Below are 19609 nucleotides of genomic sequence, written 5' to 3' on the forward strand. Positions count from 1 at the left end.
TGCAATAGAAAATAAAATAAAACCAAATACCAAGCAAAACCAAAATAAAAAGAAAATGAAACGTAATGTAATGGAAACACTAATTTTAAATATAGTGATGGTATATGGTATCCATATCGGAAAAATGAGAATAACAAACTTTTCAAGATGAAGACTAGCATTGACGAATACTTTTTATCTCTTGAAACCAAACAAAAGGAAGGCAAGCAAAATAGTATAAACCCCTTTAAAACATACTATGAAATGCTCCCAATCACAGATGCGAAGAAAAAAACTTCTTGTCATTAGGTGAACAAAATTTAATACCTAGGCCATACCACCAATCTTACCAATCATTACCCTCATTAACATCTAGTACTACCAGAACTTGGCTTCCAAAACCTGACGTAACTGAAGACAATGATAACGTTTAATTCAAAATTTAAAACTTTTAATTTACCATTATTTTACAATAATTGACTGAATCATAACTGAGTACTTGAGGTATCTACATGACGTGAAGTTTCATAGTTAACGTATTGTGACTATTTTTAACTTTTATGTTTTTTCACTTTCAAAAAAATACCTTTAATAATTTGTTTAAATATAATTTTTCCATTTTATCCCACAACTTCAATTTTTGATTAAATGATTTGTAAGATTTTTGTATATATTTGCGATAGCATTTTGTAAGAATGTTCATATTATTTGAATCATCCTCCTCTTCAATTACGAATAGGAATGTTTTAAAATTATATATATATATATATATATATATATATATATATATATATATATATATATATATATATATATATATATATAAGCGAGGTTCCTACAGCCTCTGCCTCTTCTCGCATCTCGCATCTCGACCGCCATCGTTTTCTGTCTATCCATTCGTTTTCTTCCCAGGCAATTAAAGGCCTTCTCCTTCTTCTTCTTCTTTGTTGTGGTATGTAATTTAAAGCTTTCTTTGGCCATATATCTTCATTCATTCGCTTCACGTGACCATACCACACTAGTTGTCTCGTATCAATTCTGTCTACACTGTAATATACAGTATATGTCCTCGTTCTAATATCTTCAATCCTGGTATGATCTTTTTTGGATACACCACACGCTCTCCTTAGAAAATCCATTTCTACTACTTCTATTCTTTTTCTATCTTTTTTTGTGATCTGCCAAACTTCTGCCCCATGTCATAATAGGCTCTACCAAGGTTCGATAGATTGTCAATTTTGTTTCTTGTCTAATATTTTTAGACCTCAGTAGAGAGTTTAGAATGTTTACCGCTTTTTTTCCTGCTGCGTTCTGTTTTCAATGTCTCTTTTGGTAGTGCCTTCTTTAGATATTATAGATCCGAGATATTTATATTCATTACATGTTTTTTAAGAAGAAGAAGAAGAAGAATTTAAACATCACTTTGAACAGACAATGAACGAAAAAAATCGAGACAACATCACACAAGTATACAATGTACCAACAGTCGAAGAAAGATGGGATAACATAAAGAATGGTATCATCGATACAGCAACGCAAAGTGGAACTGTCACCCATTATAAAAAGCAAGCATGGATGACAGATGAAATATCGAAATGATGGACGAAAGAAGACAACTTAAAAATAGAAATAACTCAGAGTATAAACGAAAGCATAATCTGATTCGAAGAAAAATCAGGGAAGCCAAAGAGTTATGGATGCAAGCAAAATGTGAGGAACTAGAAGAATTGCAACGAAAACATGACGAATTTAACACACATAAGAAAATAAAAGAAGTTACAGTACACAAAAGAAATACACCCATAACATTAACGAATAATGAAGGTCATGCACTATCCCTAGAAGACGAAGTAATGGAGGAATGGGAAAACTACATTAAAGCATTATTTAAGGATGATCGAGGATCACTACCTAACTTAAGTGCAAATACAGGACCATCAATCTTAAAAGCTGAAGTGGAAAAAGCCATACACCAAGCCAAAAAAAACAAAGCCAGTGGACCAGATCAAATATACAGCGAATGGCTAAAATTACTCTCAAATGACAATATAAAAGAACTCACTGTACTTTTCAATCAAATATATGATACCAGTGAAATTCCATCGGACTGGTTAAAATCGATCTTTATTCCTCTACCTAAGAAACCAAACGTTAAGAAATGTAGCGACTGTAGACTCATTAGTTTAATGAGCCATGCCGTTAAAATACTGTTGCATATTCTTCTAAATCGAATTAACAACAAGTGTGAAGAAATAATTAGTCAAGAGCAGTTCGGGTTCCGGAGATGCCTTGGAACTAGAGAAGCACTATTTTCTATGCAAACACTCCTTCAACGATGTTGGGAGGTAAGAAAACCCGTATATATGTGCTTCATTGATTTTGAAAAGGCATTTGATCGCGTTCAGCATACCAGACTAATTACCGCCTTGCAGAGCATCCAACTAGATGAGAAAGACATCAAACTTATTGCCAAACTTTACTGGAACCAAACAGCCATTATTAATACCAACAACAGAGAATCAAAGCCAATCAGTATTGAACGAGGCGTAAGACAAGGCTGTATACTATCTCCCACCCTCTTTAACGTGTATTCTGAGAATCTATTTAGGGAAGCTTTAAAAGATCAAAAAGGAATTATCATAGGAGGAGAAATAATTAACAATATACGGTACGCCGACGATACTGTGATTCTAGCTGAAAACATCGACGATCTGCAGGAGCTAATCAATAAAGTTGACATGGAATGCACAAATTGGGGACTGTCGATAAATATCGATAAAACTAAATACATGGTGACCAGTAAAGTGGATATCGGCGCAACCCAACTGATATTAAACCAACAACCGCTGCAGAGAGTTCAGAGATTCAAATACCTTGGATGTTGGATTACCCAAAATCTAGATCCATCCTTCGAAATTCGATGTAGAATTGAACAGGCAAGAAACTCATTTCAAAAGTTCAAGCCTCTATTATCCAATAACTCATTAAATTTGGAAATCCGTGAAAAGTTTACAAGATGTTACGTCTGGTCTGTACTTTTGTATGGATGTGAAACTTGGACTTTAAACGCCGATATCATGAATAAAATCGAGGCGTTTGAGATGTGGTTGTATCGAAGGATACTAAAAATTCCATGGACTAGCAGAACCAGAAACGAAGAAGTTCTTCGAAGAATGGGACATCAACGAACTCTATTAAATATTATTAAGAGGCGTAAACTAGAATATCTTGGACATATAATCAGAGGACCAAGATATGAGTTCCTTCGGCTAATTCTCAACGGTAAAATCGAAGGAAAGAAATGGATAGGACGGAAGAAACTCTCTTGGTTGAGGAATTTGCGGCAGTGGACAGGTTTGACAGCGGACCAATTGCTACACGTAGCGCAAGACCGAGATCTGTATAAAAATATTATAAGCATGGTAGTCGCCGACGTTCCGTAGGGATATGGCACTCTAAGAAAAAGAAGACATGTTTTTGTGTTTCTAATTTCTAACTCTGGATCTTCTTGATCAGCTACTATTTTAAGATACTCTGTCTTTGACATATTCATATTGAGGGCCCATTTTTCATATTCTTTCTTTAGTTTTCTAAACATGTAGTCCATGTCTTCCTCATCATTCGCTACGACTACCTGAAAAATAAAGTTGTTAGACATTTACCGCCGCCTATGTCTATTCCCATTCCGGATACTTGTTCTAGCGATGATTGAATATATATTTTAAATAAGGTCGGAGATAGACAACATCCTTATTTAAGCCCCTTTGTTATTGGAAATGATTCAGATACAAAGTTTCCTTTTTTAACGACACTTCTTGCATTTTTGTATATACTTATTTGCAATAGCATCCACATACTCTCTACTGAGACCTACTTTTGTCAATGTTTGAAACAGTTTTTTCAAAGGTACCGTATCGTATGCCTTTTCAAAATCTACAAACAATAGGTGGGTAGATAGATTCCTTGCCTTCTGTTTTTCGATTACCTGCTGCAGAACAAATATACCATCAGTGCACGATCTTCCTGCTCGAAATCCATTTTGTTCTTCTATGTCTTCGTATTATGATTATATTCTTTCTGTTATTATTCGACCGTACAACCTCCCCACTGAGTTGATAACAGTTATTCCCCTATAATTAGAGTATTTGCGTTTCCCCCCTTTCTTGAATATTGAGCTGATGTATCCAACATTCCAATCATCAGGGATATTTTGTCCTTTTAAACATTTGTTAAATAGTTGAACCGTTAGTTGGTTGTTGTTGTTTAGTTGTTGGTGTTGTTAATATAAACTATGTTTTAAAATTACTACAATATAAACTGTCGAAAATCCTATATTCGCAATTTTGAAACATTCGACCAAAACAAATAATTGATCAACACAAAAATCAAAGTCACGAATGTGATTTTTTTGAAAGAAAAAAAAGATAAACAGTTCAATTTTGTTATGAATCTAACAAGGATTAAACATTACACACAAAAAATATAAAAATGTTTCCACTTTCTCTAAAATTCTCTAAATTCTCTAAAAAAGAATTAATTTGCTCCCCTGAAAAGTACTACTTTTCACATTCGATAGTTGGAAATGGAAAAGACGCTGTAAGTAAGTGTAGCACTGAAATCTATTTTTGAGTTTCTTGACCGCAATTTCTTAATATTTTTTAAGAAATTCATTAAAGTGTTCGTTGAAATCTCGTTGTTATGATGTTTTGATTGTATCTCTTTGATGAATATTTTATTTATTTTACTTACTTAATGTGATGGTGTCAATTCTTAATTATTCTAAATGGAAACTAAACTCATTAAAATATGTCGTCGAAATGATTTTATTGGTAATAAAACTGATACGAGATTTCACAAAATTACTAAATGGGACTTGGAGACACTATACATAGCCAAAAAAAACACAGAAAAAAATATTGAAACAGAAAGCGGTGTAATAGACAACGTTAAACAGTATAAATAACTCGGAAGACATAAGAATTGTAAACCGGAAAGATCATTATCGTTCTCTATACCTTTATCCCTATTTGAGGTCGGTTTTCCAAATTAAATTTATTTATGTTTTTATCTTGAGTCATACGAATATCAATCCCCATCACAGATATGTCCTGTCTAAGCATCTCCTTCAGGGCTTCTTTAGTCTTCATTTCCTATTCCTTTCAGGAACTTACAATTCATCGATTCTTCGTATTTGATGCTTAGCATCACGATGTTGAACATGCCCTAATCATTTTGGCATCAATTATGGTTCCCTTGTATGAAAAACCAATAATATTTATAGTAGAAAAGATTACACATAGTTTTGGACATACTGTTTTAAGACTGTCCCGTGACAATTAGGGATGCGAGCGGGTCATCCCGTCCCGCACTTTGTCCCGAGGGACGGGACAGCGATTTTTGCTACGGAACGGGATGCGGGACGAGACAGCGATTTTTCTGCGAGACTGGACGCGGGAAGGGACTGGAGGTTTGTCCCGCGGAACGTCCTGCATTTCCTACAAAAACTGCACTTTTATTATTATCTGAATGATTTGATAATCAAAGTTATACAAGTATCTACATTATGTTTGCAAAGTAAAAATATTTATAGAAATTAAAACGTTTTCTACTTTAATAATTCATATTGATGAAATATAATTGATACATTTTAGAATAATAGAAAATTTTAAAATGGTTTTGACAATTATTTTTGATTTATTGCGATGCACGCGTGGTATGAAAAAACATGTTTTGGTTCAGGTCCTTCTAATAAACCGTCACCCGACATTATGCGTTACCACCTTTGAATCTAACCGTAAATTTTTTTTAATTATTGGCATTTGGAGTGGATCCATACAGCCAAGATTCAAGAACACTGTTACTATTTGTAATATATTGATTAGGCTGAATACTACTGCTAAATATTTGTAGTGTTTAGTTAGCAAATATCAGCAGTAATTCAGTATAACAGTAATAAGCCAAGAACCAACCAGATGTAAAATAGAAATTAATGGCATCACTATTGAACAAGTAATGGAAATAAAATACCTTGGAATTACACTGTCCAGCTATGGAGACCTGGACAAAGAAGTGAAAGATCAAGTAAAAAAAGCAATTAGACTGGCTGGATGCTATTACTTATTCTTGACAATGATAATACTTAAGGTATAATATGGTATACAATATTTCTTTTGGTGAAAGGATAGGTGTGAGGAATATTCAAATAAATATTTTCCATGTACTTTTTTAAATGTTCAGACTCATTGTATTCCTTTATTTTTGAGTCATTTTAAGTAAGGTAAACCTTGTTGAAAAGAACAACAAGGTTTTAGGTTGGGAAGATCATGCACCGACGCTATATTTATAATAAGGCAAGTGCAAGAGAAATCATTAGAATACAACAAACCGGCACAGCTATGCTTTGTGGACCTTAGAAAGCATTTGACCAGGTCAAATTAAAGGACATTATTTACTTATTATACGCAAGAGAGATAGATACCTTTAGGAAAAATAAAAAAAATCAAAAAGTAAGACTAAAAAGGGATACTAAATGGGAGAAAGACAATTTAAAATAATCTGCTATGCAGACGACGAAATACTACTTTCTCAAAGTGAAGATGATTTACAACATATGCTACACCAATATAATATCACCGCCAGAAAATTTAACATGGTAATTTCCCCAAAAAAGAGAAAATTCAAAATGCATGGTTATAACAGCAAATTTACTGAAATGTAAATTGGAGCTGGAAGGTCAGATACAAGGCATTAAGGCACAAGGAATGCATTGCATTATCTAGCTATGGAAGGCTCGAAACAGAAGTGGAAGATTAAGTGACTAGAGCAACTAGAGCCGCAGGTTGGCTGAATGAAACAAACTAGTCATCAGACCAATAATGACATGCGCGGCAGAAATACTACCTGACACAGAGAAAATAAAAAGAATGCTAGAAACATCAAAGATGAAAACACTTAGAAAAATTTGATGGTAAAACTATGGGACAGAGCTAGAAGTACAGATATAAGACGCAGATGCAAGGTGGGGAACATCAAGGACTGGGCAAGAAATAGAGTAGTAAAGACGACAAGAGACGGTTTCCCAATAGGAAGAAGATCAGTAGCTAGAACACGAAAACGATGGAACGACAACTTACTGGGGACACATTGGAAAACAGACAGAACATGTCTACATAAAAAGAAGAATATTTTTGAGTAGTGACTGAGGGAAGGCAAAGTTAACCATATGGAAACACTAATTTCTGACTAAATATCGTAAAAGAAAAGACAAATAAAAAAAACTACGAAAATATTCTGGTTCTAATTGATTAAATAGATACTAAGCTTCTACAATGGTACATTATTTCTCGAGTTTAATTCTTAAACCGTCTGATTTTAGTTTCTTGGTTACAGAGTGTACCAGTTGTTGCCTTTTATATTTGTAACGCTATTAATTTCTGTTTTTTTATATATCTTTAACATCATGTTTACTACATAAACTTAAATATACATTTCTTCTTTATCACTGTCTCAGAAGTATAATGACACAATCGTAAAATTTTGAAAAATGACTTTTATTGTTTTGAATGGATCAAAACTGCATTTTATAAATATTTGTAAATCGTCATAATTGTACTTACGAAATCATCTGTCATGCCGAAATTCATAGGTGAGTACAATTATGACGATTGTAGACTCCAATTCAATAAAGTAATTTTTCAAAATTTTACAGTTGTGTCAATATACTTCTGGAACAGCGATATTAACTATACAATTCTTTGCTAATCTTATTTGTTCTTGATAATCATCTAATTCCAGCTCATACCTAGGTACCTACTGTTTGTTGGTTTTAATTTTTAATACATATTATTTATAATGGTAACCTTAAAGTCCCATACAGAAAAACTGTAATTTTAAATCTCTAATAATCACAATAAATAATGGGACATACACATGTTATAATATTTAAAAAAATATTAGATCCAACAATTGAAATTATTGACATATATCAATAAAGGAGGAGCCTCGCAATCTTATCAATCAAATTATAGTCGCGTAGGTGTATCGCCCTGGTCCGCCACTGGATCGAAACCATCAATGAAATAAGAGAGAGCACCAACAAACAGAAACACTGCTGGGATGATCCTTTATGCGAATTGTAGACGGAGACAGAAACTAGTAGCGTAATGAAAGGAAACGAGGCAGACAGGGACTCGTCTTCAGTAGTAGGGATGTCGCCGCTCTCTCATTGGTCGGAAATAAAAATAACTTATCTTAAGCTTTTAGTAGAATATTGGAAATCTCACAGTAATACCTCATTTTATAATCGGAACGTCTTTAGTGTTGTACAGTGATTTTGTTTGATTTTTTAAAAATGTTTGAGACACGTAGCGATTCGTCGTCGCCAGGTTTAATGGATTTATCCAACGAAAAATACTTACCAGCAACATTACCTCATCCTGATACGTCTTCGTTTGCCATATTCTACGCACAGCAACAAAGATATTACGAATATGAAGCAAACCGAATGCAATCTCCTAATTACTATCAGGAGCAGAGGCAACTATACGATTACCCTGAAGTACCGTATATCAAAGAAGAACCTATTGATGAATCTATGGAGCATCAGGAAACATACAAAGGTAGAAGCACGGGTCGAAAGAGACGAAATATAGAAGGAGATGATGAAAATTCTTTTTCCAAGTCAAAATCCCGAAGAAAATCGCCGCAAAGTTTCGAGGATCTACAGACACAAAGAATTATGGCCAATGTTCGGGAACGACAAAGGACACAAAGCTTGAATGAAGCTTTTGCTAGCTTGAGGAAAAGCATACCAACGCTGCCGTCGGATAAGCTGTCTAAGATACAGACACTGAAGTTGGCTGCCAGGTATATAGACTTTTTGTACCATGTTTTATCCACCTCATCTTCCGAGAATCCTGGGGACAGTGACATTTTGGGAAACGTGTGTTCGTATACGGCTCATGAAAAACTGTCGAGAGCATTTAGTATGTGGAGAATGGAAGGAGACTGGAATACGCAACTGTAAATATCAATTTAATATGTAAGTTTTTATATGTTTGTCATATTTACTCTATTTATATCTTAAAATGGAATTAACGTTTATATATTATTCAGTTCGTTATGGACACCTTGTACCTAGAAATGATTGATTCGTTCTCCCGCAAAATTCCTATTAGCGTTCTGTTTTCCCGATTTCTTTTCTCAAATCGTGGTGTATATTTTAAATAAATTTTCCTAATCGTCACTATTCGAACGTATCAAACACAAAGGCAAGATTTCATATTTTTTTCATACTGAATAAGTATGTAGCAAATATATTCTCTCCGCTTCTTTTTTTAGCTATTTTCCATATATTTGAAGTTACCTTTCGCACCCACCTTTAAATTTTATCTTTTTTTTTACACTTTCTAGTCTCTTGGATAGACCACATCCGTTTTTCTTCTATTATTCCTTACACGCTGTTTTAGGTATTGTAATTTTGTATCCAGACATTGCCCTATGGAATGTAAACCATTCTATTGTTCCAAATTTTAGTTCTTTAAAATAGTAATGTTTCTTAAATTAAATGTTGTCCGGCATTTCTTTTTTTACATTGTAACCTCATTTTAATATTTTTTCTTTTGATTTTTTCTCCTTTGTCATAATTTATCCATTCTAGGTATCAACACGTGGATATGTGTACTTAATTTTGACTGCCTTGATTTGGAAATAGTGTTTCTTTTTATTTTCCTTATCTCTTTTTTAAGGAATCCTTTTTTCTTATGTTTTATTTCCCCCGACCGGCTTCAGGCATCATCACATGGAAATCTGCATGCTCTTTGAGTCTTCCTCTCTCATTCCTTTATCTCAATTGTTTGTTCTGTATGATTTTAGTCATGTGTGACTATATTTACTTAATATTTATTTAACTGGATATGTTACCGATTGGTCTTTTCATGATTTCTTTCTTAGTCACCAACAACTCTGTGTTCTTTCTCTGTTGTAGTGATTATTTAAGTTCTTATGTTCAGCCGTTCTTATTATATAAATAATCTTGAGACATATCTCCATATGTAAGATATAAACATTGTAAATCAAAAATGGCTGATTTCCTTGTTGTATATTTTTGTAAGGCCTGGTTTGTGTAATATTATGTTAGTAGTACTCGCAATGAGTGTTGAAAATTTGTGATTGAACACTAGTTTTAAGTTAGGATTAGTTGAAATTTTTCCAGTATTTAGCGCATAAGTATTTAATGAAACTGAAATAATTAATATTAATATGACAGAAAGTACGTCAATCCTTTAAAAGATTATAAAAAGAAAAGACATCGAAATGGATTGACATTCTTGTATAAGATAGATAAATCAAGATTTGAAAAAAAAAAAAAAAATACGCCAAAATTGAGTCACCAATTTCTTCTTTATGTTACCGACTTTTGACTTGAACCAATGTAATATACAAGACACTTGTGGTACCTATAGAAATTCTAAATTATTTTTGGTTTAAATTATCAATATAAAGTATTAACGGTCACACGAAAAGCTATAAATATATTGTTTAATTCTAAAATTAATATATTAAATTACTTTAATATGTTTTATAAAAATATAATTTTTTTAAAGTGGCACTTTAATAATGAACAGTTCCAATCTTTTAAGCGGCTCCTACATACCACTTTATCATCAGTAGTCCACATTTGACATAGTAATGTTTGGTTAAGTCTCATATCACATAAAGGAATTTCTCGCAAATAAAAGGGGATCAACAAGCTCTCATCTTCTTTCATTACGATGTGCAGCTTGGCGTTAATGCTGGTTGGATTATGCGTAAATATCCTTTTTTTGCTCTTGTTATTATTGTACCGATATCAGGTATGTCACACCAGTTTCTTATTTTTCTGAACCATGTGAGTCTTTTATTTTTCCATTATAGTGGTGTTTAAAACATTGTTTGTCGCCTCCTAAAGTATGGCCTAGATATGGGACCTTTCGCTGTTTAACGATATTTAGAAGCTCTTCTTGGGATCTTAATTTGTAATATGGTCGACCCATAAAACTTTCAGCAACCTTCTGAGGCACCACATTTCGCACACTTCAATACAGTTTATTGATCTTACTTTAAGTGAACAGGTATCGCTACCATACATTACTATTGGCCATATGTAACATTCTAGCACGCGAATACAGAAACCCAAAGGAGTGTCACGCTGATAAAAGTAGTTATTGAATTTGGTAAAATTATTTCTAGCTATTGCTACTCATACCTTCACTTCTTTGTCGCAATCCCACTTACTGTTTAAGGTAACTCCAAGATATTTAAATTTCTGAACTGTGCGTTGGTTGTTTAATTTGTCCGATTGTGTGCTGATTACCATTAATTTCGTTTTTGTGATGTTAAGGTTGAAACCATATTCCTCTCCTACTGCAGTGGTATTATTTACTATTTCTGTAATTATTCTTTGTTGTCCGCTATTATAGCTGTGTCATTAGTATATCGCAAATTATTTGTGGTAATTCCATTTATTTTGATACCTTTTTCATTCAGCTGTTTAAGTTGAAAGATCTTTTCTACATAAATGTTCAACAGCAAAAGGGGAGAGAATGCTGCCCTGTCTCACCCTTAACTTATTTCCACGTGTTTTTTATATAGACCGTTGCTGATCCTTTGATTCCAGTACAGCCGTTGGATCACCCTCATATCTTTTCCATTAAGACCAATATCTCTTTTAAGCCTTTATTAATACATCATGTCTTACATTGTCAAAAGTTTTTGGTATTCGATAAAACAAATAAATCCATACCTCCTCTAGTTAAAGCATTTCTGCACTGCATGCAAAAAAGTGTCTCTGGTGCTCCTAAACCGTTGTTCAAACCAAACTGACTGTTCTCGTTATCTCTTCACGTTTGTAATAAATCAGCGTATAAATTAATTGTAAGAACGAGTACGTTGCTCATTCGTCAAGCTGTTTATACGTCATTTTTTACTTTTTTATTTTATTTTTATTTGATTTTAAAGACTAAAGGTAAAGACCGGCAAATTATATGGAAAAGTGACACAATTTTACTGAAAAAGCATTGAAAATCCTTTAAAATGAGTTTGTAAAGTTATTTTTGTTAATTTATTGCTTAATTATTGCAAAAATAGCTTCAAAAATCGATTTGTTAAAAATTATAAATAACTTTTCTAAAAATGCACACAAACTTTCATTTTGCGTGATAATAGGGACCATATAACATGTATAATACTTGAAATTGTTGAAAGTTTGAAGAGAAAGTCCTACTTTATCAAATAAAATCATTTAATGATTAAAAAATTAATGTTAAATATTGTAAAATAGATTTACAAAAGTAAAATAATTTTAAGCTTATAAACATTTAAAATAATCAACATAGGAAGTTAATTTTTTTTATTCGAAATCTGCATATTTACACGAATTTTAAAAAAATTCAGTGTCCTTCGACGTTTAAAACCCGAGCTTTTTTTCTCGATTTTACTATTGCGAAAACTGAATTCATAAATTTAAAACGTTTCTCAAAAGTCGCAATATCTCTGGTTCTAATCAACCTCGTTTCATAGATTATAAAAATTGAATTAAGTAATTTGTGAATTGCTTATTTATCCAGTAATTAGTTAAAACAATTTAAAATAAATATTTATTGCAAAATTTTACTTTTCCCTTATTATTATTAGTAGAAAAGACTCTGAAGAGATAGGTAACTTAAATATTTATATATTATAGTTATAAATAATATCTTTTAAAAACAAATTTTACAAAAAAATAATTTTTTATTTGAAAATCAAATCTATACGTGAAAATGTTTCTTGAGTTATGCTTAATATTTTAAAATTACTTTTCTTGACTGAAAAACATTCCAAATATATTTTAAACAAATTGTTATAAACTTTGTATGTAAAATTATAAATAAAAATTGTAAAATTAAGTATGTAAATTATAATATGTTAATTATATACTTATACACATTAATTCCATAATTTTTATTTATAATTATAAAAAGTTTATAACAATTAATTTCTGTAAAATATATTTGTAATGTTTTTGGAAAATATAATTGTAAAAATAATAAACAAAATCAAGAAAAACTAACAAGTATCGATTTGATTTTTAAATAAAAACTTAATTTTTGTAAAATTTATTATTAAAAGATATTATTTATAACTATAATATAAATGTTTCAGTTGCTTACCTAATTCAGCTAAGTTCATAACCTTTTCTACTAATAATAATAAGAAAAAAGTAAAATTTTGTAAAATTAATATTTATTTTAAAATGGTTTAAACCAATTACTCGATCAAATAAACAATTCACAAATTAACCAAATGCATTTTTATGATCTATGCCACGAAGTACCTCAAATTAAAAAAAAAAATGAATTTTCGTTGATTAGAACCAAATATATCGTGACTCTTAATAAATTTGAATTTATGAATTCTGGTTTTGAAATAGTAAAATGGCTTTGCTTTTAACCTCCTGATCTTTGGAGCATCATGGACGGTTTATTTTTAAAGGTTTCGTTTTTAATTTTTTCTTGTCTAAATTTGTGGAACTGCTTGTAAGTTCGTTTTACATCTTGCAATTATACCTGCAAGACGCAAGAAAGTTGCCCAATTTCCTGCCATTGCGCGATAATCGGTTTTGTGCGTAATTTTGATTTCGTGCGAATTTTCGGTAAGTTTGATTTTTTCACAATGTCAAATGTCATAATCACTTATTGACATGGATTTATAATAATATAAGTCGTGGCATTGGCGGAACTTCTCTTCTGAAAAAAAAAATATGAGACCTCTTCAATCTCTGCTTGTATAGTCAAAAAATTCCTATAGCTTGGAATAACTCCATTACAATTCTTCTGCTTAAAAAGGGTGACAACACCCTTATACAATAGACCTCTACACCAATATTATAGAAAATATATACAGAAATGCTACAACAACTATAAATCTGCACGGTCCTACCAATAAGGTACATATCAAGAGAGGTATTCGACAGGGAGATACTAAGTTGTTCATTACTGTACTTGAACGTGCTTTGAAGTCACTTGAATGGGAAAGTAAAGGAATAAATATTGATGGTGAGATGCTTAGTCATCTACGATTCGCAGATGATATTGTTCTGATCTCAGATGACCTAAAGGCTGCCAGTGATATGTTGAATGAACTCAGCGATGTAGCACTTAAAGTAGGTCTAAATATTAACTACCAAAAGACAAAAATGATGACTAATTTAGTTCCGAGCCATCCTTTAAGGGTAGAAGACGTCGAAATTGAAATTGTTGACAGCTACATATACCTTAGACATACAGTAAAAATTAGCAGAGATATTCAAACTGCTGAACTGCTACGAAGAATGACACTGGGATGGGCAGTATATGGAAAACTGCGCGATATTTTTAAGGTGATATACTTATCAGCTTAAAACGAAGAGCCTTTAATCAGTGTGTTATGCCTGTCCTTACATATGGCGCAGAGACACTTACCCTAACAAGGACATCTACACGAAAACTACAAGTGACGCAACATAGAATGGAAAGATCATTGTTAGGCATAACGTTGCGAAATAGGGTAAGAAACGAAGAAATCCGTAGAAAAAGTGGTGTAGAAGACATTATAAAACACATAGCCAAAATTAAATGGAGGTGGGCAGGACACGTCGCTAGAATGAAGGATAATAGGTGGACCAAATAAATCTTGAAGTGGAGACCGAGAGCGGATAGAGGAAACCCGGGATGTCCACCCACAAGATGGACTGACGACATAAAGAGGATTTGTACCAGCTGAATTGCAGCAGCACAAGATAGATCTGAATGGAGGTTTTTCGAGGAGGCCTATGTTCAGCAGTGAACGATTATGGGCTGATGATGATGATGAAGTCTTGGCATTTCGAAATTTACTTCTTCTTCTTCAAGTGCCATCTTCGTTCCGAAGGTTGGCGATCATCAGGGCTATACGTATTTTCGAAACTGCTGACCGAAACAATTCGTTGCTGCTACAGCTATACCATTCCCGTAGACTCTTTAGCCAGGAGTGTCGTCTTCTTCCTATGGACCTTTTTCCTGCTATTTTCCCTTGCATAATTATTCGAAGCAGTTCATATCTTTCGCCTCTTGTAATGTGTCCCAAGTATTTACTAAATAGTGTTAAATAAACAGTAATAAGCATTAAAAAAAAACAAAAGTTTATAAGTTAGGTTAAGGGTAAACATTTGAACATTAATTGCATTGCAAGCCGAGTTGCAAGCTGTAAAATGGCACATAAAGACCTTACAATAGACTTGCATGAAAGTTACTCATGCAAAAAATTGCAGTAAGTTTTCTTGCGAGCTGTTACAGCGGTCTTTATTTATAAACAAAGTGGTGAATTTTCGACAAAAAAATGCTAACTCGGAGTTTAAGAGTCGTAGAACATTGTTTTTTTTTTAAATTCGTGTAAAATGCCAACATAACGAATACAAAAAAATAATTTCCTACATTTTATTGAATCTGAGCTATTTAATTGTTTATCTTTAAATCTTAATTTAATTTGATAATATAAGAGCTTTATTCTTCAATATGGTGCTTTCAGAATTCACGTAGACCCAATAATTTACGCATAATAACGTTGAAATTAGGTTTTTTGGGATAAACAATTTCAATTTTTGCAATAACTGTTAAGTGAAACTTTTTGAAATTTTTATAGCTGAATATTTGTGACACGGTCCTTATTTTCAAGCAAAATCAAATTTTATTGAGCAATTTTAGAAAAGTTATTAATAATTTAAAAAAAAAATCAAATTTTGAAGCTATTTGTACAAAATTTTACAAAATAACTTCACAAACCTCATTTTAAAGAATTTTCTATGCTTTTTTTAGTAATTGTGTCCCTTTTCCGTACAGTTTACAGGTCTTCACCTTTAGTATTTATAATCAAACAGCGATCTTACATTGTTTATATATAGTTTATAAGTAAAAATGACGTTTAATCTTACTCTAAAGCTCCATCCAATCTGATGGTATTTTTCCAATATTGTATATGTTATTAAAGAGGTTACATAGGGTGCTTGATATTGAAGATTTTAATATTTCTGCATTTACATTGTCGGGTTCTACAGCTTTATTTTTTAAACCTGCTTACTCCACTTCTGCTTCTAATATTGGTGTGACAGTTAAATCTATATTTTCATTCGTAGTATCGTAAGTTACGATCGTCATAGAAAAGATCTAGTATATATGTTTGCCAAAGTTTGCGTACTTTGTTGTTATCTGTTATGATGTTATATCTAAAGGTCTATTTCTAAAGAATTACTGGCTGATTTATTGTTTTCTGAGAAATTTTAATGTTTTACCCATATACGGAGTGTAAGAAAGAAACTTTAACTGCACATAAACTTTATTGGTATTTAAAACAACTAAAGCCTATGAAAATATATCCTAAATAATCCATAACAAGTTCCCTCTCTCAAAGACACTTAATATTTATCTCCGTCTCTATTTCTAATTACTTCTTCACAACGAGTGCATCGTATTTGGTCTTCATCGATTGCATCCCAAACTGCTGTCACCACAACTTCTACGCCATGAAGATAGACAGGTAATGGCTATCGGCTCCTGAGTTGTCCATCAATAATATATCACAAATTCTCTATAGGATTTAGACCAGGGCTTCAGTGTGGCCAATTCATGGTTTCTATACGAACCTCGTCCATACAATTACGGATCACACGTGCAACATATGGTCGTGCATTATCATGCATTAAAAGAAAATTATATCCTATGTAAGGAGCAAATGTGACTACATGGTTAGACTAAACGTCTGTAATATACCTTCCACTTATTAAGCAACCTCTTAGTAAAGCAACAAAGTCCGTTCGCGGTGTAAGAGATATTCCTCCCTAAACCGTTACAGATGCTCCATTGAATAAAATCAAGGGTCGTGACTTCTGCGTCCAAAGTTGAACATATTCCTTCCCTAATTTCTTCCAGATCTGTCGGTCTTGAGCTTCCTGCAGCCAATTCTCAACGATTATTTTGGCGTCGTCTGTCCATCTTGTGGGTAGTGTACCCGTGCTTGTTCTATCAGCTCGTGGTCTCCACACTGTAATTTTTTGGGTCCACTGTCCGTCATTTATTCTGGCCACATGGACCACCCAGTTCCACTTCATGTATGCTGTACTCTCTATGACATATGTGAGACCTGTCCTTCTCTTATTTCTTCGTTTCTAACTTTGTCTCTGAGAGCTATATAAGCAATATTACGTTTCATCTGTGAACAATACGTGCTCCCAGTCATCAACATTTCAGTCAAGGTACTCTCTGGAAAATTGCTGGTGCTCTGGCTAGTATCCTTACATGCAAATCTTGTTCAGCGATACTCCTTTGTATAGTGTTTCTACTTATTTGAATATTATGAACTTCTGTCACTTGTATTTGTGCAGTACTGTATATCAGGCACGGAGCCCGATAAACTGATCTTGACATGATGTTGTAACTCTTCCTTGGACAGGCAGTCTCAGATGATCGTTTTTGCTCGAAAACGTTGTTTGATTCATAATATTGTGGTATAAGATACACTTAACCTCAACGATAACTTAATTCTACATCAGCTAAAGTAATTGCTTACACACATTCATCTCGGCTCAGATTTCTTGAAACACGGTCCATGTAACCTAACAAAGGAACAAAACAATTTAATGAACTGTTATATTTTCAGTCTAAAACTGTCCTGTCAAAATAGATTTTTATTATATAGGTAATAAAATACTTTTCATAGCCAACTAACTACTTGTATTCCATTATGAGTATTACAATTATTAATAAAATCACGTTATGCTTTGATCGTTCTGTTCTTTATTGATAATAGAGATATCGAGGTAATTTTTTTACGAAAATCTTGAGAAAAGATGTAGCATCTCGCAATATTAATAAGATGTAGCATTTGTTTTTAGTAATATTTACACAGGGTGTTTTTTATTTTTACACTTCGTATATGGGTAAAATGTTGACATTTCTCAGAAAATATTAATGCAGTAAAACTTTAGCCCCACAATGTGAAAAAAATCATCTAAATCCAATCAACGTGTTAGAAGAAAAATAGCTTCAAATGTATGGTACATTTTAGGTGGCGCGTTAATTTTGGAGGTTAGTATCTATATAACTGTCCTATTGGGTCAGAATTAAACTACATATTTAATGTTTCCATGTTGTGTTTCTGTAGATTTTTTGTGTATATTATACCAAAAGTGTCAAAAATATATTTTTTGTTAGTGTTATCTAAACTTTCACCAAAAAATTATAATTTATAACTATAATTTAGTTTTTCCTGCGACTGTTTTAATAGAAAAGTGTGAACACCAAAGTATAAAAACTACCCGACCAAATAGTATATTGAAAAACACATTGTTTAACAGCTAAAGAAACAAAACAATAACAATTAATATTTGTCCAATCTTTGTTAGTATAAATCATTCTGCAGTTAGAATTATGTTGTGTAAAACAAAACTGTAAATAATAATGACAGTCTATAATTTGATCGTTTATTAGGCAATAAACTTTGAGATTTGTCTGATTATTGATATTATGTTTTAGGTAACTAAAACGGCTCTACACTTACATCAAATGATCAAAGTTTTAAAACAATTTCCATTCTCTCTTTCTGTAAATTTAAATGAAGCATAAATAATGCAGGCCTTCCTTATCTTAATACATTTCACAGTTTTCACATGTATGCTTCATAAAAGAGAATTAATGTCTTTTTGAGTATTTGTAAGTCACAACCAACTTAAACTTCTCGTCTTAGGCCGAGCAAATATATTTTTAAGTTGTCACAATCTTCTACCTATAATATTCCATCCTTTGTACACAATCTAATTCATTCTTGATGGTTCTTTACGGCACCGTAATATTACCTTCTAAGTTTTTGGACTGAAATCATTGACCCATTTTAAATATTCATATCGCATATAAAAAACGTAATACCATACCAGCATACCACCTTTGTGTAAAATAATCTCGTAAAAAGTGGAATTCTAAGAACCAGTTGGAACCAAATTTTTGTGAGTATGTATTTACTTTGAGTATACGTTGCCAAAATTTCGTTTCCTTCGACATAATAAGACTCATATACTGCTGGGTATTGTATTTTCAATGTCACACAGTATATTTCCCGGCAAATATTTATGAAGATAATAAATATTCCAGAATGCTTGTCAAAATTTGAACACGGGCGTCAAAAACAGTTGACAAATTAATAAATTTTTAGTTTTTAGAATTCAAGGCGGGAGTATTCAGGGTCCAACCGAAATGTTTTCTCTCAGATAGACGATTAAATTTCATATAAAAAGATCACTTTGTAAATCATCATAAAAACTTTAAATATGATATTATGAGAAACGACTTGGAACAGCTGTTCTCTTGTTCTTGGCATAGACATAAGAAACCATTTACTGTTTTTTTATTTGGTGGTGGTATTAAACCAATTTAAAAGTCCATCTTCAGTAGTAAAGTAAAGAATTTAAGCATAGGCGGAACATTAATATATTAATTTATACTTTAATCCAAGTATTCCTGACTTCTAGATAATGAATATTTGGTAATATTTACATTTGGTTCATTATTCTTCTTATTTATATATTATCTTCTCTCTAATATAATCGTTC

At 32.3% G+C, this 19609-nt stretch overlaps 1 protein-coding gene across 1 annotated transcript; it reads left to right on the top strand.

The window, feature by feature from the left end:
- Nucleotides 1-8260: 8260 nt before the first annotated feature.
- LOC140437499 (uncharacterized) lies at nt 8261-12785 on the top strand. The gene has a single exon (XM_072527061.1). It carries the CDS (start codon nt 8330-8332, stop codon nt 9002-9004), a length of 675 nt encoding a protein of 224 aa, XP_072383162.1. The 5' UTR covers nt 8261-8329; the 3' UTR covers nt 9005-12785.
- Nucleotides 12786-19609: the final 6824 nt, after the last annotated feature.

The sequence above is a fragment of the Diabrotica undecimpunctata genome, chromosome 3 (assembly GCF_040954645.1).
Source record: "Diabrotica undecimpunctata isolate CICGRU chromosome 3, icDiaUnde3, whole genome shotgun sequence".
In the NCBI taxonomy this organism is placed as follows: Eukaryota; Metazoa; Arthropoda; class Insecta; order Coleoptera; family Chrysomelidae; genus Diabrotica; species Diabrotica undecimpunctata.

Coding starts and splice junctions, on each gene's coding strand:
- LOC140437499 (XM_072527061.1), top strand. CDS start 8,330: ATGTTTGAGACACGTAGCGATTCGTCGTCGCCAGGTTTAATGGATTTA.